At 48.5% G+C, this 24,989-nt stretch overlaps 1 protein-coding gene across 4 annotated transcripts in view; it reads left to right on the plus strand.

The window, feature by feature from the left end:
- Window positions 1–329: 329 nt before the first annotated feature.
- Window positions 330–24,989, plus strand: part of INSR (insulin receptor) — a 137,587-nt gene continuing 112,927 nt past the window's right edge. For all 4 annotated transcript variants that reach the window (XM_047777294.1, XM_047777295.1, XM_047777296.1 and 1 more), the window contains exons 1-2: window positions 330–891; window positions 18,040–18,591. In XM_047777294.1, the coding sequence (XP_047633250.1) occupies window positions 792–891; window positions 18,040–18,591 (652 nt within the window). In that variant the 5' untranslated portion in view covers window positions 330–791. The remainder of the gene's footprint in view (window positions 892–18,039; window positions 18,592–24,989) is intronic.

Consider the following 24,989-nt stretch of genomic DNA (forward strand, 5'->3'; position numbering starts at 1 on the left):
GCAGCGCCCCCAGGCTCTGAGACTGGAGTCGCGGGGCTGTACGGGGCGCTCCGGCTGGGCAGGGACCTGGGGCGCTCCCTCGGCTAGGGCGCGCCGGGGGCCTCCAGCGCGGGGCCCTCCTGCGCGGGGCCCAGGATAGGGAGGCTGGCGGGCTGGCGGGCGGGCGGGCGGGGGGGGTGGGTGCCTCCGCCCCCCGGCCCGTCCTCCCTCCACCCCTCTCGGGCCTCTCCCCGGCGCCGAGTCCCTTCCGAGTCCGGATCCGCGCCGTCTTTTGCGGCGGCCCGCACGGGGCCCAGCTGACGGGCCGCGTTGTTTACGGGCCGAGCAGCCCTCGCTCCCGCCGCCCGCCCGCCACCCGCCAGCCCAGGTGCCCGCCCGCCTGTCCGCACGTCCGTTTGTCCGCGCGTCCGTTTGTTGGCGCGTTCGAAGACCTCAGCCCCCGAGCGCTCGGGGTCGAGAGCCGGGAGGCAGGGGCGCAGCGCGGGGCTCCGGGCCCTGAGATCGCGGGACGGGGCCCGGCCGCGGTGGCCCGGAGTCGGGGCCGCCTCCACCGGGCCGCGCCACCGGATTTGTAGCGGCAGAGGCCGTACTCCCCTCCTGAGGCTGTTTCGAGGGCCCTCCCGGGGCTGTTTTGAGGGCCCTCCCGGGCGGAGTCTGTGGCCAGTGGTCCGCCGGCGTAGAAGAGAAGGACGTGCGGCCCCCAGCGCCTCTCGGGCGGCCGCTTTGGAGCATGCACCCCGCGGGCCAGCGCCGCGCGCTCTGATCCTCCCGGACCCCGCGCTCCCACAGCTATGGGCGCTGGGGGCAGGCGGGGGGCGGCGGCCCTGCCGCTGCTGGTGGCCGTTGCCGCGCTGCTGGTGAGCGCCGCGGGCCACCTGTACCCTGGAGAGGGTGAGTCTGGGGGTCTGGGAGTGGGCGGGAAGCAGCGCGTTGGGGAGGGGACCCTTTGCCAAAATGGAACCCCCGCTGTGGCCTGAGAACCCTCCTCTGTGGGAGGGCTGGTAGCCGGGACAGTCGCTCCAGCTCCGCGGCGGGGAGGGGGGGGGCTCGGGAAGCCGCTGACCTTGGCCTTTGCCCGCCCGGGCTCGCGGCTCCACGCCCCGCGTGCGGGCACCGGGCTGGAGGAACCTTGCCCCAATGCCCGCCTCTCCGCGGGCCCCTCTGCCGAGCGCTCCTCGAACCCGTGCCTGGACCTCCAGGAGCCCAACTGGCTCCGGAGACGGCCACGCGTCCTCTCTGGGTCGCCTCCCAGAAGTGGAGGGTCACTGGATAGCCTCAGGCAGCCAAATGCCCGGGACGCACACGGTTTGGAGCCAGAGTGGAGAGTGACCGACTTGGGATGGGGGGGGGGCCCTTGGGGGTCCCAGCTGGTAGGTGATGCGGCCCAGGGCCGGGAATTGTAGCATCCACCCCTTTCTTCCTGGTGTCTGTAGACCCAGGGCTACTCCTGACTTCAGGTCCGTGTTTCCACTTTTGGGTTCTGTTTCCAGATGTCGGGAGGCAAACTCTAGCGCCTTGGCAACAGCACAGTTGCAGTGGCAGAATGGTGTTGCTTTTATGATTCTTCTGGTTAGTGTCACCAGATGCCTCTGGCTGGTGGGTATTACCTCTCTGGACCCCTGAAGCGGGCCCCTCGAGGCTGATACTGTTGTTAGTCCATTTCACAGAGGAATAAACTGAGGCTCAGGGAGGATACTAACTCCCTGGCCCCAAAGTCAGTGCCAGAGGGAGGACTTGAACCTCTCCAGTGACTCTGGCCCAAGGCTCTGTACTGCTGTCTATGCCCCATGTCTCTGATAACCTCCTTCTTCCAGCTCTGCCCTTTTACCTGTCAACCCCCTGGGGGTCTCTAAGCTGTGGTCAGCCAAGCCCCAGGAGCTTGGCTCCTGGGTGTCCTTGGATGGGCAGCCTGCCAAGACAAACCCCAGCATCTTTCTTGAGCTTGAAGGCAGGTCTGCGGGTCAAGGACGGGAGAAACGTGTAAGAGAATATAGCTGAGGTTTCATACCACGTATGGCTGAGGTCCTGCTTTCAAGCTCTTTGTTGGGTTACTTCTTCAGATTTCTCCATAAAAGGAAATCAGTCGTGATGAGGAAGGGGTCAGGGAGGGAAAGAGCAGAAGCTCCTGAGTTCCCTGACCGTGGGTGAGGTGATGAGAAAGTACACGCAGGGTTGTGAGTTGACAAACCGGGTTTGCTGAGCACCTTGGCCAATTAGGCAATGTCTCCAGGCACCAGAGTGCCTGGTATACAGTGGGTGTTCCGTGAAGGGAGGGTGGCAGTTGGTTTGGGTTCTTGTTAAAAATAAGAAACTCAAGACCCGTTGTTAGACCTATGTCAGGTTTTGTGTATGTGTGGTTCCCTGCTCCTCTGTTCCTTGTAGCTTTGGTAATTCATTGTGGATTTGTGCCTGGGCTTTCAAGGGTTACTACATAGATTTACCACTTCTTACATGTTTACATTTTCCACAAGGGTAGAGGCTTATGTTTCTTTTGCTCACTGCTACCTTTCCATAGCCTAGGAGGTGTTTGATAAATATCTGTTCTCCTTTTTTTTTTTTGGCCACACCCTCAGCATATGGAAGTTGCCCCTGCCAGGAATTGAATCCTAGCCGCAGCTTCGGCAACCCCAGATCCTTTAACCCACTTCGCTGGGCTGGGGATTGAACCCACACCTCTGCAGCCTCCTAAGCTGCTGCAATGCGATTGTTAACCCACTGCGCCATAGCAGGAATTCCTGTTCTTTTTAATGTTTCCTTTTTTAATTTTTTTTTTTTTTGTCACAGTATCCAGTGGCTTGATGTGGGATCTTAGCTCAGGGATTGAACCTGGACTGCAATAGTGAAAGTGCTGAGTCCTACCCACTAGACCACCAGGGAACTCCATTATAAATATTTGTCCTTCACTCCTATCCTTCCTGGTCTTGCCAGTAATCCAAGTCATCGCTCCTTAATGCTCTAGATAACACCTAACTCACAAGAAGAGGAGTAAACACTCTGAGGGCGCTATTCTGAGCACTTTACATATGTAATCTAAGTCGTTTCCTCACCGCTGTGCTGTGGGATAACGTTCATTGTCTCTTTCAAAGGTGAGGAGATGTGATGAGGTGGCAGAGCTGAGATTCAAACTGCAGCTCATCTAGCTGCAGAGCACCTGTTTCTTTTTCTTTTTCTTTTTTTTTTGTCTTTTTTGCTATTTCTTGGGCCGCTCCCGCAGCATATGGAGGTTCCCAGGCTAGGGGTCGAATCGGAGCTGTAGCTGCTGGCCTACACCAGAGCCACAGCAACGCGGGAGCCGAGCCGCGTCTGCAACCTACACCACAGCTCACGGCAACGCCGGATCGTTAACCCACTGAGCAAGGGCAGGGACCGAACCCGCAACCTCATGGTTCCTAGTCGGATTCGTTAACCACTGTGCCACCACGGGAACTCCTGTTTCTTAATTAAAGTGTCTTCTTTTGGATCTGACCCTTCGCACCCCAACCCGGTGGTCAAGGTTAACGGAATATGATGGAATAAATGACACGTGATGTTCTTTGGAGGTTTGGGGCGGACAGGGGAAACTTTACAAATGGTTAATCCCCAACATCAGCTGGTACGGCAGTTTGGCTGGGTGGAAGGAAATTAGTGGGATTTTTAAGGAATGAGGAGCCTCTCGGAGACGTCACGTGGGATGTACCACCCCCACCGCCTCGTCCCGTGGAGTCTCTGTTGCTTGGCTGAACTGGGCATTGGCTTTCCCGTCCATTTCTACTCCAGTGGACCCACTCTGAGATGACCTAGGGGCATCGCAAAGTCTGAGCATGAAGGCAAGGGAGGATTCATTGCAGTGAGAACCCAGAGTTCTTTTTTTGTGGGGAGGAGGTGTCCGGCAAGTTGCTTCGTTGAGGCGTGAGAATGTTCCTTTCGGATCCCCCCTCATTTCTTGAGGGCGGCCCCCAGGTGATTTTCTCTTGCGTTCTCTTTTGCACCCCAGGACCCTCAGAGCAGAACTGCTGCTCGCTGGGTCACCTCCCCGGGGTTGTTCCTAGTCTTTGCTTCCCTCCTGGTGACCCACTCCTTGTCCCTGCCCTACTCACTTGTAGAGCTCACTGGGGCGAGCCCCCTAGAGCTCCTGCCTCACCCCACTTGGTCCTTGATGTCCATTCCTTTCTTGTGCGAGCAAAACCTCTCAATTTTTGTGCTCTCGACACTTGGGGTTCTGTGTTCTTAGTTGCAGGGGGCTGTCCCGTGTACTGTAAGAGATTGAGCACCGCCCCTGGTCCCTACCAGTCCCGTAACACCTCCTGTCTCCAAGTCATGACCACCCAGAGTGTCCCTGGACATTGCCAACTGTCCCGAGTTGAGAACCACTGCATTTGGGGAGATAACATTTGCCTTGTCTAGGACACTGACCCCCTGGGCACCCCCCCCCCCCAGTCCACTCTTTTTGTTCAGGGCTCTTCGTCCACCCAGGAGCCTTTTCCTTTTCAGCCTGTGAACACTCAAGACTCCCCCGATCCCATCACCCACCACCTTGCCTTCCCTGGCCAAGCCCCTCCCCTAGACCGGTCCTCACCACCCTCGCTCTTTCACCTTTCACCCACTGCTCTGCCCACGGCATCTGGCTTGTGTCTCCATCACTCTGCTGATGGCTCTAGAAGAGGTCATCCCTCACCTATCCATTGCCACCTCACCCCAGGTGACTTCTCTGGGCTTGCTTGCTGCCCTTCCCTCCCACTGGATGGCGCTCTCTCCTGGTGTGTTTCCACCTGCACCTGGCTGTCCCTGTCCCCTCTCTTCCTTTCCTGGGCTAAAGTAAGAGATTAGCCCTCACCTTCATAGAGGGCCATTCCCTACACTGACTCTCTCTCATTCGCTTTTTAATTTATATGTGGCCAAACGCCTTTATCTAGAACAGGGGCCAAATCCTGCCCGCCCACTCCTGTTTTCGTAAATAAAGTTTTACTGGCACGTAGCCATGCCCCTTCCTTCATGCATCATCTATGGCTGCTTTTGTGCCTTAAGGGCAGAGTTGAATAGTTGCGATGGCGTGGCTCCCAACAATATTTACACTTGAGCCCTTTTCCAGAGAGAGTTTGCTGACTCCTGCTTGAGAAAAACTCCTGGAGCATGGTGATGACTTGCCTAATAGCCTGTGGGGTCACCACTTTGAATGAATCACATTCAATGCAATGCCCAAGGAGGCTGTTTTTCCCTTTTCAGAGCAAGCCCTGGTCAAGATATTTATACCATTTGCTCTCCTGAATGCATGGGTTCTGATGGTGAGAAAATAACATTCATGTTCCCTTCTTATGGGGGTGTGTGCGTGTGGTCTTAGGATTTATTTGTTTAAACAGTCTTCTTGACATTGAATGGGGATTCCGTGCTATCAGCTCTGTCTCTAGTACCAAAACGAAGTGGTATCTGCCATGCACTGCTCTCTTGTGACCCCTCCTTATGTTAATTTCTATTAAGGACCCATCGGAGTGGCTTGGTTTATGTTTTGCTATTGGACCATACTTACGATTTTTAAGTTAAAATAATAACAGGTGGTGCATTCTCATTGCATAAAAAATTACAAAAGTATAGAGAGGAGAAAAACAAAAAATCCCTCTTTGTCCCTAAAATTGTTACATTTCTGTCCTGGGAGGGGACTATCAATTTAAGCAATTTATTTTATATTTTGGCCACGGCGTGCAGCAACATGATGTGGGATCTCAGTTCCCAGGCCAGGGACTGAACTCGGGCCGAAGCAATGAAAGCATTGAGTCCTAACCACTAGACTACCAGGGAACTCTCTAAACATTTTATTTTTAAAATGGTCATACACTAAAATTGACTTCTTTCTCTCTCTCTTTTATTTTTTGGCCACCCTGTGGCCTATGGAGTTCCTGGGCCAGGGATCAGATCTGAGCCCCAGTTGTGACCTATACTGCAGCTGTGGCAACACTGGGTCCTTAACCCACTGCTGGGCCCGGGATGAAACTTTCATCCTAGTGCTGCAGAGATGACGTTGATCCCATTGCACCACAGTGGGAACTTCAGAATGACTCTTTTTTTTTGGTGCACAGTTTCTGCATTTTAACCCCTGCATAGAGTTGTGTGGCCACTCTATCCATCCCCACCCAAACTCCTTCTGGCCATCCCAAGTCTTTACACTATCTCGCCTTGAAGCCCTGGCAACACTGATCTTTCTCCATCTCTAGACTTCAAAAAGTATCTTATAATTGGGTCAGTATTCTTTTTTATTTTGGCTGCCCCCGTGGCCTATGGAAGTTCCTGAGACAGGGATCGAATATGAGCTGCCACTGTGACCTCTGCCACAGCTGCAGCAGTGCCAGACCCTTAACCCATTGTGCCATAGTGGGAACTCCTCAATATTCTTAAAATTGAAAACTTAAAAGTACTCATAAGAGATTCTCATTATTCCTGGATTCTGTATTCATGAATTCCCTTATTCGCTAAAATTTGTCACTCCAAAATAAACACTCAGTCCTTCAATGGTTATTCCCGGATATGCACTGAACAGCGAAAAATTGGAATCACTTGACATGTGTTCCAGCTCAGATCAGACAATGTGACACCCTGCCTTCTTGTTGCATCTCTCCTAAAGTGGATTCATAAATCCCCAAAGGTTAGGACAAGTATCCTTTAAACATTTTTTTCACAAGCCTACCCTTTATTGTATTCAAGGAACATGAATTCGTCCAGTTGCTATACAGGTTTTAAAAAAAATTTTTTTTGAATTGAAGTATAATTAATTTACAGTGTTATGTTGGTTCTGGTACATAGCAAAGTGATTCGGATATATATATATACACACATACATATATGTTATAAACACATACACATATGTATAAAACATTACTTTCATAAACAAAGAGAATTTGCTGTAGGTGGTTTCCTATCACTGTGGTTTAAAATCTGTGAATTTGGCTTTGTCAACGCCCATGTAGAAACCTTTGGAATGCATATGCCTTTTTTGTCATATTTTCATCCAGGCACAGATCCTTGGTTACCCCTTAGAAAGTTTATGAGATGGCACAAAACCCCTGGTCTGTGTTTCAAGGAGGGGTGTCTTGTGTTCTGCTGACACTGGTGCTGGGGGAGTGCCCCAGTAGTTTTGGGGGGTTTTAGAAACATATTTTTGTTTTTTTGGCAGAGCAAGATTTCCTGCCTTGTGTTGCCAAATGCAGACTGGATATGAGTTCCAGTTGGAGTTCAAGGCGGACTGGCGAGAATTAAACTTTGATTTCATATCTGGATTTTCCTTCCAGTCCCTTAAGGGTATAGTGTCATAGTGGGTTTATAGGGTAACTTCTGTTTTCTGTTCAGGGATAGCAGCCTGTTACCAGGAGATTCTTGCTTCTGTCCTGTGCCTTGGTGGGAATGTGGAAAACACAGGTACTTTCCAAAAACTGCATTCGTTAACAGTGCAGAAAAAGGTAGTGGTTGGACACAAAGGCATTAAGAGAGCAGGTCTCCACCTGCTTTCTGATGGCCTGTCTGTGATTTCTTGTTGCTCACCTGTTTTTGAAGCTGTATCTTATTTCCTTGCAGAAGATCAGAAAAAGGGATGAGCGCTTACTGGGATATTCCTTCCTAATTATATCCAGTTACACTGTTTTGAAGACATCTGTCACTTCTGTGTTCTTGCAAGACTTTTCTTGATTTTCTTTCTGGTGTCCTCTGTGGCGCTATCCATCCTTATCTGTATACATGAGGAGGGAGGACTCCTGAAATGGCACGGAAGCCCCTCTTTATCCTATGGTTTGATGTGTGGTGTCCTTGGGATTACAGAACTAGGGAATGGAGTGGAGGAATGAGCCTAGATGTTCCAGAGCCTTCCGACAGGCTCATAGAAGGTGTTGGTGTCAGGGTAGCTGTGGGTCTTTGGTCCTCTCTCTGGTTCCCTGTCCTTGAATATTATGCTCTCCAGACTTCTCTCCCCCTCTTCCATCTTTTTCTCTTCTCGGTTGCCTTGACCCCTCCTGATTATATCACCGACTGTCGTCACTTCTGCCAGCACCTGCCACTCTTCTCAAGCTCCAGGTCCATTTTTTCCCAGTGCTCACTGGACCCATATCTGGGAGCATCCCAAAGACCCCATAGACTCAGCATACCACAAACTGAGCCTGTTGTCCTTGCCCCCCTAAACTGGTCCTGTCTGGTCCTCTCCAGGTTCATCAATTACGATCCCTTACTTCTCCCCCATCGACTCCACCTCCCTGGGGACCAAGTCCCATTGATGCGAATTCCCTAGTGTTGCTATGGTCTCACCTGCTTTCTTGTACCCACTCCCATGACAAGCCCTTTACACTGTGCCGTAGAGGTGGTTCCAGAGTGCGCCATCCTGTACCTTTTCCTCCCTACTGCCAGAGAGATGTTTCTACTTCCTCCTCCAGTTCTTCAGTAGCTGCCAGCTCAATCCATTCCCCTGGAGGCTGAGCCTGGCCTCAGCTGGATGGTGTGCAATCTTACTTCCCCAGGCTCACAGCTGTAGTTCCTTGGGGTTCCCTGTTGGTCGCGTGCTTATGTTTGCTTCCTGTGCCCCAAACATCTTTCTTCCCCCTTTTCACCCATGGATGCCTGCTGCTTCCTCATGGAACCAGGTCAGAGGTCCCCTTCCTGCCCTCTCTGGCTTCATCACCACCCCATTCTCCCTCCTTTTTAATATAGACTGGGTGTATCTGCCTGGGTCCTCGTAGACATTGGTCTGCCCATTGGAGGTGCATTCTGGTGAAATGTTGACTACACGGATAAATGAAGCCATACTCTTAAGTGTATGAGCTTGATACACATTTGTCCAAAGCAGGAAGCAAAGTGTAGCCTAGAGGGGGAAGGTTCTAGAGAAGATGGGATGGCTTGAAGCTGGGAGCAGAAGATTTAGCTGGAGGAAGGAAGTTCCTGTTGTGGCTCAGCTGTAATGACCCTGACTAGTATCCATGAGAACGAGGGTTCAGTCTCTGGCCCCACTCAGTGGGTTAAGGATCCAGTGTTGCCTTGAGCTGTGCTGTAGGTCACAGATGTGGCTCAGATCTGGCATTGCTGTGGCTGTGGTGTAGGTCAGCGGCTGCAGCTCCGTTTCAACCCCTAGCCTGGAAAATTCCATATGCTACAGGTGTGGCCCTGAAAAGCTAGGGGGAAAAAAAAAGCAAAAAAGAAAGAAAAAGATTTGGCTGGAAAAGAACTGCTATGGTCTGAATTGCTACCTCCCTCCCCCTTTCATGGGTTGAAACTTTAGCCCCCAACATATCTGTGTTTGGAGAGAGAGAGCTTTTAGGAGGTAATTAAAGTTAAATTAGGTCATTAGAGAAGGGTCCCAAAATGATAGGACTAAGTGGCCTTAAAAGGAGGATAGAGAGACCGCTCCCTTTCTGTACACATGCACCAAGGAAATGCCATGTGAGGACGCCATCAGCAAGCCAGGAAGAGAGCGCTCACTAGAAACTGACCATGCTGGCTACCTTGATCTTGGACTTCCAGCCTCCCAGCTGTGAGAAGTAAATGTCTGCTGTGTAAGCCAGCCAGTTAATGGTATCTTGTGGCAGCCTGAGCTGACCAAGAAAAGAACTGAGGTCAGAAATGGCTTTGAAAGACAGCAGCTAGGAACTCAGGCTGGGTGTGGGTTCAGCTTCCTTTGAAATTTATGGGGGCCAGTTCACCATGCTTAGGGGGTTCCCTCTAGCAAAAATCAACTGCCCCCACGAAGGTGTCTGATGGCATTGATCCTGCAGCAAAGTGATCAGGGAATGAATGGGTGGGACAGAAGAATGAGGGCTGGAGAGGGCCCCTGCTGGAGAGATGACCCTGGTTGGGTAGACAGTATGCAGTATGTCTGTCCTACCCAAGTGCCTACCATATCCTTGGGGACTTTGTGTGCGTGCGTGTATGTGTGTGTGTGTGTGTGTGTGTGTGTCTTTTTAGGGCCACACCTGAGGCATATGGAGGTTCCCAGGCTAGGGGTCTAATCGGAGCCGTAGCTACTGGCTTACGCCACAGCCACAGCAACTCGGGATTCTAGCCAAGTCTTCTACCTACACCACAGCTCACAGCAATGACGGATCTTCAATCCACTGAGCGAGGCCAGGGATCAAACCTGCATCCTCATGGATGCTCGTCAGATTTGTCTCCACTGAGCCACAACGGGAACGCCTTGGGGACCTCTTTTAAAAAGCAGATTCTTGGGCCTGGCTCAAAGAGGTATTGATTCATTTGGTCTAGAGCTGGGTCCAGGAATATGAATTTTAAAATACACCTCCCTCCTCCCCCCTCTGCTGCCTCCTCAGGTGATTCTGATGCTGGTGGTCCCAGAGCACACTTTGAGAAACCCTGTGTGATAGCTATGAATGGTGTGATCAAGGTAAAATGAGATAATTTAGGGTGGGCTCTAATCCAATAAGACTGGTGTCCTTATAAGAAGAGGAGATTAGGACACAGACACACCCAGAGGGAAGACCAGGCAAGGATGCTGAAAAGACCGCTGTCTATAAGCCAAAGAGGGAGGCCTCAGAAGGAATCAGTCCTACCCATCGATCCCTTGATCTTGGACTTCTAGCCTCCAGAATTAGGAGAAAATAAATGTATCTTGTTTAAGCCACCTGGCCTGTGGTCCTTTCTTAGGGTAGCCCCACTGGACTAACACACTGGGTTTAAATCCCAGCTCTGTCTTGTCCTTGCTTTGCAACCTTGAGGAGGACATGTTCTTCCTTGAGCCTCCATTTCTTTTCTCTTCTCTCTTGGTGACTGTGTCTTGCCTGTTGCCCACATCCCATCCTTGTGCATCTCACTTCTGGGGATATTTACTGCCCTTCCGTGTCTAGCAGCTTCCACCGGAGTCCATCTCTCATGTTCTGGCTGAAGTCAATGTTAAGAGCCCATCTCGCAGGAGGGTGGAATCTTAAGGTTATCTGGTACCTGAATATGCCCACCTTCCAATTTCTGAAGGGAATACATCTGGGAACTTGTTCCACGTAACTTGGAGTCGAGAACTAGTGCATAAACCTGGCCAGACCCCAGTTTCTCCTCGATTCTTCATACCTTGAATCATGCGATCATCATCATTCACAGGTGAGATTGGGTGCAAGGCTCAGGATTCTGCAGCTGGCAGGTGCCAGTGCTGGAGTGGAAGCCAGATCTTTGGGGTCTCTGTTGTGCCCTGAAACTGATGTGAGTGGTGGCCTGACACCTGAACTCAGGGCTTGTTGGCCAGGACTCCTGACATTTGGAGGAAGCAGTGTTAAGACTGGAAGGAGTGCAGGGAGGAACCTGTGGCCCCAGAATAGGTCACCAGGGAGCGTTTGAAGAACGTGGAGACTAAGGAATGAGTGCATTCAGGCTCGAAAGCAGAAAGTATAAAACTCTTGGAGTTCCCGTCGTGGCGCAGTGGTTCACGAATCTGACTAGGAACCATGAGGTTGAGGGTTCGATCCCTGGCCTTACTTAGTGGGTTAAGGATCCAGCATTGCCGTGAGCTGTGGTGTAGGTTACAGACGCGCCTCGCATCCGGCATTGCTACGGCTCTGGCATAGGCCGGCGGCTACAGCTCGGATTTGACCTCTAGTCTGGGAACCTCCATATGCCGCGGGAGCGGCCCAAGAAATGGCAGAAAAGACAAAAACAAAACAAAACAAAACAAAACAAACAAACAAAAAAATAAAAATAGAAAGTATAAAACTCTGAGCGTTGTAAAGGAGTTTCAAAATCTTCTCTATAGCTTCTTCCCAGCTCCTCAGGACTTCTCCTTTGCTGTTTTCAGGGTGGAGAGAAAACCAGGGGAGAGGGGATACTTTGTAAGACAAATGTCATGTCGGTCTTCCCTCCTTCTGGAAAGTTCTCAGATTCCTCTGGCCGAGGAGGAAATTCTAGAACAGCGCTGTCCAACAGGACGTTGTGCTTGGATGGAAATGGTCTGTAGCTGCCCTATCCAATATGGCGGCCACTGTCCACATGGGGCACTTGAAATTGTGGCTGGGATGACTACCTTTTTCACTTTTATTTAATTCATTGAAATGTAAATGTGAAACATGTGAATGTAAAGTTTGATTTAGCTTTAGTTGATTGAAATGTCAAAAAAAAATCAATCCTTGATTCTGTTATTGAAAAACTCTTTAGTCTGTTGGGAACAACTTGGCGATACAAAGAACCTACATATTCAGTGATTCATTTTATGAAATCTGCCTACACAGATCGAGTATTTCAGATCAAAATTTAGCATCTGAATCGAAACATGGTGCAAGTGTGTAAAACACATGACATTTCGGAGGCATAGTGCGAAAAAAAATCCTGTAGATTTTTTTTAGTTTTGCCTACGTCTGAAGTGAAGTTTTGGAATAGATTGGATTAAATTACGTATATTTCATTTCATTGTTTCTTTTGTACCTTTTTAGAGAAAAATTGAAATGAAAGTCCATATATGGCTCATATTGTTTCTGTCGGACAGAGCCCACACACCTTGGTGACCCATAAGGATGACCCATAGGGATGACGGGTGACCCATAGGGATCACCCATAGGGATGGCTAGTTTGCCATTGCCCTGACCTAACAGTGAAGTAGGCAGAACTGAATAATTCCTATTGCACTATTTGTGTAGGTTTTAGTCCTGGCATCTCCTCCTCCAGGAAGCCCTCCAATTGTCCCAGACTGAGTCAGATGATTTGTTTTTAGGATCTCGTCTGGACCTTGAAGCTGTCCTTGAAGGTATCTTCCTCAGTTTTTCAGTTGATTTGGGTAGTTAATAGCAACTAGTAGTCTGTGAGATCAGGCAGCCTCTGTCCTATTCCTTGAAGCACTTCTAGTACCTGGAACAGCAGAAACAGGTCCTCAGCTGATAGTTGAAGGAGTGAAGGAAGCCAAGTGTGTTTAACAAGCTTCCTCCCTGTTATCACTGCATGAAAATTATTTCTGGGAGTTCCCATTGTGGCTCAGTGGTTAATGAACCTGACTGGCATCCATGAAGACATGGGTTTGATCCCTGGCCTTGCTCAATGGGTTAAGGATCTGGCATTGCTGTGAGCTGTGATGTAGGTTGCAGACGCAGCTCGGATCCTGTGTTGCTGTGGCTGTGGTGTAGGCCGGCGGCTACAGCTCCGATTGGACCCCTAGCTTGGGAACTTCCATATGTTGCGGGTGCTGCCCTAAAAAGACAATAAACAAAAACAAAAACAAAAAAGAAAATTATTTCAGGAGTTCCCATTGTGGTTCATCAGGTTAAGGATTCAATGTCTCCATGAGAATGTGGGTTTGATCCCTGGCCGTGCTCAATGCATTTTGATCTGGCTAGGTCACCAGTGCAGCTTGGATCTGGTGTTTCTGGCTGTAGTGTAAGCCTCAGCTGCAGCTCTGATTGGTTCCTAGCCCAGGAACTTCTATATGCCATAGGTGCAACTATAAAAAGAAAAAAAAATCCTTATTTTCTTATTCACCTGCTTTTTTCTTAGGTATGTTTTTGAAAGAACAAAGGTGGTGACACTGTAACAGAACATAAACCTGGCATTTGCTTGCTGGATTGGAATCCTAGTGTTACCACTTAAAACTCAGCTTGTGTGTCTTGATGTGCTCATCACAAAAATGGGTGTGAAAAAAATGGCATGTTCTCAGGGATTATTTTTAGACTTCAGCAAGAGACCATGGCTGGGAGTTCCCATGTAGCACAGTGGTTAAGAACCTGACTGCAGAAGCTTGGGTCACTGTGGAGATTTGGTTTTGATCCCCAGCTGGCGCAGTGGGTTAAAGGATCCAGCATTGCCGTAGCTGCAGCTTAGGTTGCAGCTGCAGCTCGGATTCAGTCCCTGGCCTGGGAACTTCCATATGCTTTGTGCACGCCCATTAAAAAAAAAAGAGAGAGAGAGAAAGTGCCTGCCAGAATGTGGCCAAGTGTTTTACATAGTAAGTGTATTAGCTGTCACTAGGACCCCCCCCCCCTTTCCCCCAGCCTCACTGACCTTCCCTACCTGTGTGTAGAATGGCAGTTAGCCAGGTGCAACTTGTTAAGACCCAGAAGCATCCTTCCATTCCCACCCAGAGGTAGTAAAAGCCAGTGGCAAGGTCTGACATCAGTTGCTGGCACCATTTCTAACATCCTCTGGGTATTTTCTGTCCTAACATTAAATTGCTCTATTGTCTCAGGCTAATAGGGGCACATACGGCTGTAATGAGTTGCAATGAGTTGCGTTAAGAGTCACTGGAGTTTTTTTAAAAAAGCAATTCTTTGTTGTCCCCTACAATTATAATCGTTTAACTTTTTAACAACAACTTCATTGAGATCTAAGTCAATACCATACAATTCACTCATTTAAAGTTTACAATTCGGTGTTTCTTAGTCCGTTAATCCATTCACAACATTGTGCAACCTTCACTACAATCAATTTTAGAATGTTTTCATCGCCCGAAAGGAAATCCCATGCTTTTTAGCTGTCACTCCTCATCTCCGCCCCCCGCCCCCGCGCGCACCCCCAAGCCCTGGAAACCACGAATATGCTTTCTGTGTCTACACATTGGCCTCTTCTGGACGTTTCATGTACATTGAATCATGGCTCATTCGGTCTTTTGTGACTGGCTTCTTTCACTGAGCATCATGTTTTCAAGGTTCCTCCCTGTTGCAGCAAGTGTTAGTGCTTCCTCCCTTGTTATTGATGAATAATCTTCCTTTGTATGGACATGCCATGTTTTCTTTATTCATTTATCAAGTTCATGGACATTTGGCTTGGTTCCACCTTTTTTGCTATCACGAATAATGCCGCCATGGGCATTTGTACGCATATTTCTATGTGGACCTGAGTTTTCCTTTCTCTTGGGTATCTACCTAGGAGTAAAGTTGTTGGGTGATATGCTCTTTGCTTAACCTTTTGAAGGATGGCTAGACTCTTTACCACCACAGCATCTGCTCCATTTTCCATTCCTACCAGTAACATAGGAGGATTTTGATTTCTCTATGTCCTTGTCAACACTTGTCGTTGTCTGTCTTTCAAATTTTAGCCATCCTGGTGGGAGTAATGTGGTATCTCACTGTGGTTTGGATTTGCACTTCCCTGACACCCCTCAGCTGGTTAATCTTTGAATGCACTTTCATATATGGTTTTGGTCCTGCCATGGCTTGGGGAGGATGGTGAGCCAGTGTTCTGTGCACCGGCACCAGTTTCACAGGTGTTTGTATGTGTGTGTGTGTGTGTGTATAACAAGAATATGAAGCTCAGGCTTGAGAAACCCAGATCTGTAGCCAATTCTAAGCAGTACATTGCTAGATATAATATAGGACACCAAGTTACATTTGAATTTCATATAAATAATGAGTCATTTTAAGGATAAGTATATCCCAAACGTTGTATGGGATATACTTATCCTAAAAAGTACTTGTTGCTTATATGAAATTAAAATGTAACTGCATATCCTGCATTTTTACTTGTTAAATTTGGCAACCCTGAATGTTACTGGTGGGCCATATGTCCTTGGGTGGTTGGCTTTGCCTCTCAGAGATCTGTTGGGTGTGGATGGAGCTTTTTGGGCACCGTCAGTGGTGCCTGTTCAGACCTCTGTATGTAGATGTTGCTGCTGTGACTGAAGTTGGAAGCCTTGGATAAGGCTTGGGTGGCATGAGTGTGTGCGGCTGGAACTGGCATCCTGGTCCCCTTAAAGCTACCTCCCAACTTCTGAGTGAGTGTGTGTGTGTGTGTGTGTGTGTGTGTTTTGGCAAGGAGAGACTGTCTGAAGAATTCAGTTCTGAGGAATGTTAACTCCAGTATAAGGAGCACAGGAGGAGGGGAAGATCCAAATAAGTGTTTGGAGGAAAAGAGATCGAATAAGGCTGCCTGGAGGAGGGGGCATTTGAACGGCATCTTGAAGGATAATGAACTGGATTTAGAAATAGGGGGCAATGTAGTTCCCATTGTGGCTCAGCAGGTTAAGAACCCAGCATAGTGTCCAGGAGGATGTGGGTTTGACCCCTGGTCTTGCTCAGTGGGTTAAGGATCTGGCATTGCCACAAGCTGCAGTGTAGGTTGCAGATGTGGCTCAGATCCCATGTTGCTGTGGCTGGGTTGTGGGCTGGGAGCTGCGGCTCTGATTCTACCCCTGGCCTGGGAACTTCCATATGCCATGGGCGCAGCCCTAAAAAGAAAAAAAAAAAAAAAGAAATATGGAGCTGAGGTATTAAGGACTTTGACAACCAAAGGGCATAGGGCTACCCTGTACAGTTGCCACTAGCCACATATGTCTATTTCCAATTAAACTAGCTAAAGTTAAATCAAATATTCAGTTCCTCAGTCTTACATTAGCCACCTTTCAAGTGCTTGACAGCCACAAATGGCTGATGGCCTCCATCGTGGCCAGTGCATGTATAGGACACCTTTAGCATGGGACTTTGTTGGACTAAGGCAAGGGTCACTAAACCTCAGGGGAAAACAGCAGCCCACAGCCTGCTTTTTAAATAAAGTTTTATTGGAACACAGTCATATGCACTTGCTCTCTCTGGCTGCTTTTGAGCTCTAACAGCAGAGTGGAGTAGTCTAGCTGGAGACTGCCTGACCTCAAAGCTGAAAACATTTACTATCTGAGCCCTTATAGGAAAGATTTGCCCACACCAGTTTAGGGGCATGAGGGCACAGAGCCTTGAGGTGAGCATGATATGTTTGGGAGAAATAAACTACGACAAAATAAATAGCGGATGTTAATCCAGCCCCTCCTATGTGCCACCCCTTGTTCGGGTGCCTGCGTTATTGCATCCACTCCTCTTTGTAGGTCACGTGCCAGGGAAGGCAACAGAGCCTTGGAACCTGTGTGAGAGTGGCACATAGGGATGGAAGGAGCATGACAGGAAAGTGCAGGGTCATGGGGAGCCATGGAGGGTGTTGGAGCACGGGAGGGACCACCTGCAGGAGAGTGTTTTGTCCCAGGGAGAGCAGGAAGCCCTTGCTACACCAAGGTGAATGGTCATGAGATCTCTGCTGTCTGCCTGGAAGACAGGTTGGGAAAGAGAAAGGTGGGAGGGTTGACAAAACAGTCAGCTCTCCTTGCCCCATTTCTGATGTGGGCACCTCCATCCCCATAAATCTATTTCTTGAAGCTCTTCCACGTTGACTCACTGGGGCCGGCTCTCTTTTCCCCTTCAGCACCTGCTGCATTACTCAATCTTCTGTAACCCCAGTGTCTTCATTGCATCACCTTGGATGTGATGCTTTTAAGGCTTCTAAACAGGAACTGCCAAAGGAATCATCATCACCATCATTATTTTTTTGCCTCTTAAGAGTAATTTCTTAGGTACAGACACTTTCCAGAGAGAGCCATTCATCAGGGCTGGCTCTGAATTTGGGGGTGGGGGGCGCACCCAAGGCAGAATGAAACCTTTGGGCCCCTGGCTCAAAAATGATTGAGGGAGTTCCCATTGTGGCGAAGCAGAAACGAATCTGACTAGGAACCATGAGGTTGCAGGTTTGATCCCTGGCCTCGCTCAGTGGGTTAAGGGTCCGGCGTTGCCATGAGCTGTGGTGTAGGTCGCAGACGCAGCTTGGATGTCGCATTGCTGTGGCTGTGGTGTAGGCCGGCAGCTACAGCTCCGATTAGACCCCTAGCTTGGGAACCTCCATATGCCAAGAGTGTGGCCCTAAAAAGACAAAAAGACAAAAAAAAAAAAAGATTGAGGATTTTAGAGTTCCCGTTGTGGCTCAGTGGTAATGAACCCCACTAGTATCCATGAGGATTGGGGTTTGATCCCTGGCCCTATCTGGCATTGCCTCAGCTGTGGTATAGGTCTCAGACACACTCAGATCTGGTTGTTGCTGTGGCTGTGGCATAGGCTGGTGACTGCAGCTCCGATTGTACCCTTAGCACGGGAACTTCCATATACCGGGTGCAGCCCTAAAAAAAAGAAACAAGATTGAGGATTTCAAGACGGAGAGAAGAGCCTTAGGCCAAGGGGAGGGCCCTTCTGAGTGGGCATGGGACCCAAGTCTCATGCCCCCTCTCTGGGATGTGGGGTGGGGGGCTGGCCCTGCCACTAACTCTGATAAACCTTCTTGGGGTGTTCACTTACCTGTCTTTTGCTCTCTGCTTGTTTGCACTTCTAGTGTGCCCAGGGATGGATATCCGGAATAACCTTACACGGCTGCATGAGTTGGCCAACTGCTCGGTCATCGAAGGACATTTGCAGATCCTGTTGATGTTCAAAACGCGGCCCGAGGATTTCCGAGACCTCAGTTTCCCCAAACTCATCATGATCACTGATTACTTGCTGCTCTTCCGGGTCTACGGGCTGGAGAGCCTGAAGGACCTGTTCCCCAACCTCACCGTCATCCGGGGCTCACGCCTCTTCTTTAACTATGCGCTGGTCATCTTTGAGATGGTTCACTTGAAGGAGCTTGGCCTCTACAATTTGATGAACATCACCAGGGGTGCTGTCCGCATCGAGAAGAACAATGAGCTCTGCTACCTGGCGACCATCGACTGGTCGCGCATCCTGGACTCTGTGGAGGATAATTACATTGTGCTGAACAAAGACGACAACGAGGAGTGTGGGGACATTTGCCCAGGCACCGCGAAGGGCAAGACCAATTGCCCTGCCACCGTCATCAATGGGCAATTTGTCGAGCGGTGTTGGACGCACAGTCACTGCCAGAAAGGTACGTCCGCGTTTGCGGAGTTAGCTGTTGCCTTGTTTATTCCAAAGAAGCTGCAAGCATTCCTTAGCTCAGGTGGTGGCAAACCTTTTCTGCAAAGGCTCGGGCGTTAAATCCTTTGCACTTGGCGGTCTCTGTGGGCTCTTAGTGCAACTACTCAGCCCTGCCATTGGAGCGGGAAAGCTGCCAAGCGCCTTGTGCAATAAACAGGTGGGCGTGGCTATGTGTCAATAAAACTTTATTAACAAAACCAAGTGGCGGTCCAGACGGACAACTCCTGAGCTAGACAGTTGAATGTTCCTTTTGCTGGAGAGAGCAGATGAGTGCGGGCCTTGTTGTTGGAAACTGATTTATTTCTTATCGGATAATAGAAGTGAGATTGTTCATGGTAGATGTTTGGAGAAAGAAACGTGTTAAGGGAAAAAAACAAAAGCAAAAACAAACCAGCAGTCTTTCTTTCTTTCTTTTTTTTTAACTCCATGACTTTTATTATATTTATAGTCGTACAACCATTATCACATTTTACATTTCCATCCCAAACCCCCAGCCCATCCCTCTCCACTCAGCCTTTGGTAACCATAAGTTTTTCAAAGACTGTGAGTTAGTTTCTGTTCTGCAAATAAGTTCATTATATCCTTTTTTTAGATTCCACATATACGTGATAGCATATGATGTTTGTGTCTCACAGTCTGACAAACTTCACTTAGCATGATAATTTCTAGGTCCATCCATGTTACTGCAAATACCAATATTGCATTCCTTTTAATGGCTGAGTAATATTCCATTGTGTATATGTACTACATCTTCTTTATCCACTTCTCTGTCGGTGGACATTTAGGTTGCTTCCATGTCTTGGCTATTGTGTATCATGCTGCCATGAATATTGTGGTACATGTATCTTTTTGAGTCATGGTTTTCTCTGGATAGATGCCCAAGGAGTGACAAACCAGCAACCTTAACTATTACTGGGGGATACTTCCTGCTAGTGGCTCTCTTGTGTCTTAATTAACTTGACTTGTCTTTGGGCATTTAGATTATTTCTCATTTACACTTTTCATCCCTCAATATTCAAGAGGGATGAATATTTTGGTGTCAAAGCTTTATCAAACCTTTTTTTTTCCCCCTGCGGGTTTTGCTTTTCCAGAAGTGAAATTTCTGGGTGAAAGTTTCTTGATACCGATTGCCAAATGGCTTTCCGGAAATGTTGTACCAACAGGCACTCCTCCTAGCATTGGCTGGGAGGGAACACCTTGGCCAGCTTCTAGTGTTGTTTGAAAAATCTTTCCTAATTTACTGAAGGGAGGAGCTGACTATTTGCATTTCTTTGATCGCTATCAGGGTTGAACCTTTTACAACGTGTTTATTTATCACTGGGGTTTTCTCTTCCTGTTCATATCCTTTGTCCATGTATATTTTAGTACCTTAGTGGTTTTTGAAATATTAATCTGCGTGCAGTTCTCATAGATGAAGCCTGCTAACTCTATGCCAAGTACTCTGACATTTTTGTTCTATGGTGAAAATACTCTGGCTGTCAGTTGCCAGAGAAACTTAAAATGTTGATGGCGTTCGGAGCTGGATTTTCACATGCCTCTCATATTATTTTATGCTCAGAAGGTCCCTTTCTATCCACAAAGTGAGTGTTTTTTCCTCCAAGCTTTCTATCTTAACTTTAATTACTATCATTAAAAAAATTTTTGTCCTGGGCATTTGGGGTCTGTTTGTATTCCTGAATCAAAAACGGTATCCATTTTCTCCTGAATAACCAGTTGGGGTCTCAGTGCCATTTATTGCAGAAATTTACCCCTTTGTCATTGATTTGGGGTCCTTTTCTGGGTATCCACACTATGTCTGCCTTTCCTTGCACCGAGGCTCTTACTAATCTACTCGCTGTCATTTTATAATGTTTTGATATCTTGGAAGGCTAGTTCCACAGACACACTTGTTACAGGTTTATTGTTTTATTGACTCTTTCACACATTGTGCAAGTCCCCAGGGAAGAGTTAGGCAATGTGAGATGGAGAAAGTGAGAGGATGCCTTAAGGGTTATATCACAAAAGATAAGGGAAGAGAGAGAAAGGAGGGTCTTCTTACCTGAGCGTGAAGCTACGGGAAAGCCACACAGGATGAGTCCTGAGCAAAATCCATGGACTCAGTAGGGCGGACTCCTTGGAGCTCTGGGGAGGAGTCCTTCTATGCCAGAGATGTTGGATGAGATGAAACAGGAGGTGAGAGAGCGGGAACCTCTCTTTTCAGAGCTTGGTCAGCAAAGGGAACGAGAACTTGGAAGTTTGGGAATGGGGGAGGGAACGATGGTTAGTATATTGTGGAAAAAAATCTTGAGGATGTTGGCAGGTCAGGGTCACAGAGAAACCAAATATGACTGAGAAGGAGGATCAAAGCTAGGGCAAAGTCTTGGCAGAAGTAGAGGACCACCCGTGGGTTTGGAATTTCTTAGAAGAACAGAGACTTCGGAGGTGGGGGTGGGGTGGAGGTGAGTAAGTGGGGTGGGAGAGACCATCCGGATGAATTTGGAGGTGGGGCAGTGGCGTTCTCTGATGGTGAAGGGAAGAGAAGCTGTGTTGGACCTGCCTTATCAGGAGGACTCAAGGCTGGGCTGTGAGGGGAGTTCTTTTATCCTTGTTTTAGAGACCAGAGAGGTTACTTAACTTGTCTAGGGCCACACAGCTGGTAAAAGGCATCTGGGGTTTGCAGCACTTCTGAGACACAAAAACAGCGTGTGTGTGTGTGTGTGTGTGTGTGTGTGTGTGTGTGTGTGTGTGTTTTGTTGGGGAGGCCCCTCTGTTTAGAGATGGGTGAGCTGCTTATAGTGGGGGCACCAGGGAAAACGGTGAACAGCCTTTTAAGCCAGTGCTCCTTTCTGCAAATTCGCGTCATTTGAAATGCTCCAGGCCTCACACGTCTTGAGATATAATTTAAGACATTCCTCTGGGGATTTATTTTTGTACCCATTTTAGTCAAAATATCCAGGACAGTATTACCTGCAAAAATGTCCCTGATGTTTCCAGCAGGGTTTTGTTTCATTTTAATCTTGTGTTTTTGAGAACAGGTCTTGTTTTTCCAGCACTGGGGGGTTTTGTCACCGGGAAAGGTGTGGCTTTGCATGTATGGCTTGGCTGAGACCTGCCAGGTATGAGGTCCCTGCAACTGGTATCGACGTCAGCTGCTCCTGGTTCGTAGTCAGTAGTGGGGTCCCTTAGGGGAGGCACTGTCCTTGTCGTGGTAACAGGTGTTGAGAAATGATTCTGTTTTGAACCAACACTCTTATCTGTTGAATACAACTCAGCTCTGGCTTTTCTTTCTCCTTTGATTTCTTTAATTGTGCTTTTATATATATATAAAAACATAAAATTTGCCATCTTAAGCATTTTTAATTTTTTTCCATTTTGGCTGCTCCGCAGCATATGGAGTTCCTGGGCCAGAGATTGAATCCAAGCCATAGCTATGACCTATGCCACGGCTGTGGCAACACCAGATCCTAAACCCACTGTACAGGGCTGGGAATTAAACCTGTGTCCTGGCCCTACAGAGATGCCACTGATCGCATTGTGCCACAGTGGGAACTCCTTAACCATTTTTGTCTTTTTTTTTTTTTAATAGAGGTTCCCAGGCTAGGGGTCTAATCGGAGCTACAGCTGCCGGCCTACACCACAGCCACAGCAACGCGGGATCCAAGCCGCCTCTGTGACCTACACCACAGCTCATGGCAACGCCGGACCCTTAACCCACTGAGCGAGGCCAGGGATGGAACGCACAACCTCATGGTTCCTAGTCAGATTTGTTTCTGCTGCGCCATGACGGGAACTCCCACTGTGATATGTTTTGAGTTGCTTCCTTTCCATCCCTCTGTGGTGTGATATTTGGGGTGGAGATGCCAGCAGAGGTTAAATGCAAGGAGTCCTGGATGAGCTGAGTGGAGATGGAATCTAAGTAAAACCAGTCACGAAATGTGTTTATCGTGCACCTACTATGTGCCAGGTTTGGGATGGGGGGAGCGGCCGTTACCTCCATGGGGAGGGCCTTTTGGTGGCAAATAAAGACACTGAATATGTAATTTGTCGGGGTTGGGGGGAAGTTACAAGAGGAAGATTAGGGGGTAGGAACATGGGGTGAAGCCCTGTGGTGTGTCATGAAGAGCCTGAAGCATTCTGACCCAAAGGTCCGCCTCACTGGACCCGTTTCCCACTGGATACAAGGGTGGTCCAGAGTCCTGTTCTGCTGTTTGGTACCCCTGAGCTGGACCAAACCCACGTTTCCCCATCTGAAGAGTGGCGATCCTTATAGGCGTTGCTCATCAGGGTTGCAGTTTGGGAGGTTAAATGAAATGATACACGGGTGCGCTTAGCCCAGCCCCTGGCACTTTGTCAATGTTCTGGAAGCTTCTCCTTGGCACCCTGAGTCCACCACCCTGCCGGGGCAGACCAGCCACTGGGTGAGTGCCTGCCAAAGCTTGGCTCCATTTCTTGACGTTGGTCTTGGAACCGGCAGAGGAGAGCCTACTGTGTGATCGGCTGATGAGGGCTGGGGGCCTGGTCCTACAGCCCTGAGGGGAGGAGCATTCCGGTGCCCTGGGGACCTCAAGCTCTGGGCTTTTGGGGGGACCAGAGGCCAGAGGGCTTGCTGGACCAGCTGCTTTTGCCAAACCCACTGGCCTTCCCCCACCCGCAGAGGCCACCCCAGCTGCTTGCTGCCAGTCAGAGGGGTGGGTGAGCCTGGGGCATGCTGGGTGCCAGGAAGCTGGTTGGCGATACCACATACAGACATGGGCAAGAAAGCAGGAGCAGAAGGCAGAGGGAGGCGGGTCTCTCCTTCCTGGAGTTTGCTCTTCCATTCATGTTTGAAAGCTGGGGGGGGCTCTCTTTACATTAAACACTAGATCTTTACATGCATGCAAGTCACTCTTGAAGGGTTCGCGTTTAGGCAGAGCTTTGAGCTTCATATTGAAACTTTTCCTCCTTTCTTCCATTTTTTAACTTTGCCTTTGATATTGTCACAATCAGAATCTTCTTGGCAGCAAATGCTTATTTTGTGCCAGATACTGTTTTAAGTGCTTTTTTGGGGGGAGGGTACAGCTAAAATATTTCTTTTTTTAAGAAAAAATTTATTTTATTGAAGTATACTTGATTTACAATGCTGTGTTAGTTTCTGGTGTATAGCACAGTGAGATATATTATGTATATATATTCATATTCTTTTCCATTATGGTTTATTACAAGCTATCAAATGTAGTTCCCTGTTCTGTATGATAGGACCTTGTTTATCCATTTTATATATAATAGTTTGCATTGCTAATCCCAAACGCCCACTCCATCCCTCCCCCTTGGCAACCACAGAACTGTTCTCTATGTCTGTGAGTCTGTTTCTGTTTTGTAGATAAGTTCATTTGTGTCATATTTTATTTATTTTTATTTGCTTACTTTTTTTGGGCCATGCCTGTGGCATGCAGAAGTTCCCAGGCCAGGGATCAAACCCTCGCCACAGTAGTGACCTGGGCTGCTGCAGTGACAATGCCAGATCCTTAACCCACTTTGCCACAAGAGAACTCCCATTTATGTCATGTTTTAGATTCCACACATAAGTGATATCATGTGATATTTGTCTTTCTCTTTCTGACTTATTTCACTTAGTATGAGAATCCCTAGGTCCATCCATATAGCCACAGATGGCATTATTTCATTCTTTTTTAATGGCTGAGTAGTCTTCCACTGTATATATGGAATATACATGTCTTCTTTATCCAAATGTCCAAATGATGGACATTTAGGTTGCTTCCATGTCTTGGCCATTGTGAACAGTGCTGCTGTGAACATAGGGGTGCATGTATCTTTTCAAATTATACTTTTGTCTGGACATATATCCAGGACTGGGATTACTGGATCCCACGGTAACTCTACTTTTAGTTTTTGGAGGACTCTCCATAGGGTTTTCCACCAATGGCTGCACCAATGCACATCCCACCAACAATGTAGGAGGGTCCCCTTTTCTCTGTACCTTCTCCAGCAGGTATTCTTTGTAGACTTTTTAATGATGGCCATGCCGACCAATCTAAGGGCTCTGCTTAGGATACCGCAGCAAGTTTTCCCAGCGATTCCTCCTTACAGATGAGGCACCGGAAAGTGAAGCCACTTGCCCTCGGTCCCATCGCTAGTAAGTAGTAGAAATGGGATTTGAACCCGAAACCCAGGTATTCTGACTTGGAATCTGAGCTCTTGACCAGTGTGCTTTCCTGCCCTCATTGTGGAACACTGGGGAACTGCAGAGAACAAAGAAACCTGGGGCGGGGAGATACCCTAGAACTTGCCTCTGCCAGCATGCTGGCTGCCTCCTCTTAGGACCCTTCTCATCCTAAGTCAGCTGCCTCCCCAGACTACATTCCCTGGAAG

This window comes from Phacochoerus africanus, chromosome 4 (genome assembly GCF_016906955.1).
Source record: "Phacochoerus africanus isolate WHEZ1 chromosome 4, ROS_Pafr_v1, whole genome shotgun sequence".
Classification (NCBI taxonomy): domain Eukaryota; kingdom Metazoa; phylum Chordata; class Mammalia; order Artiodactyla; family Suidae; genus Phacochoerus; species Phacochoerus africanus.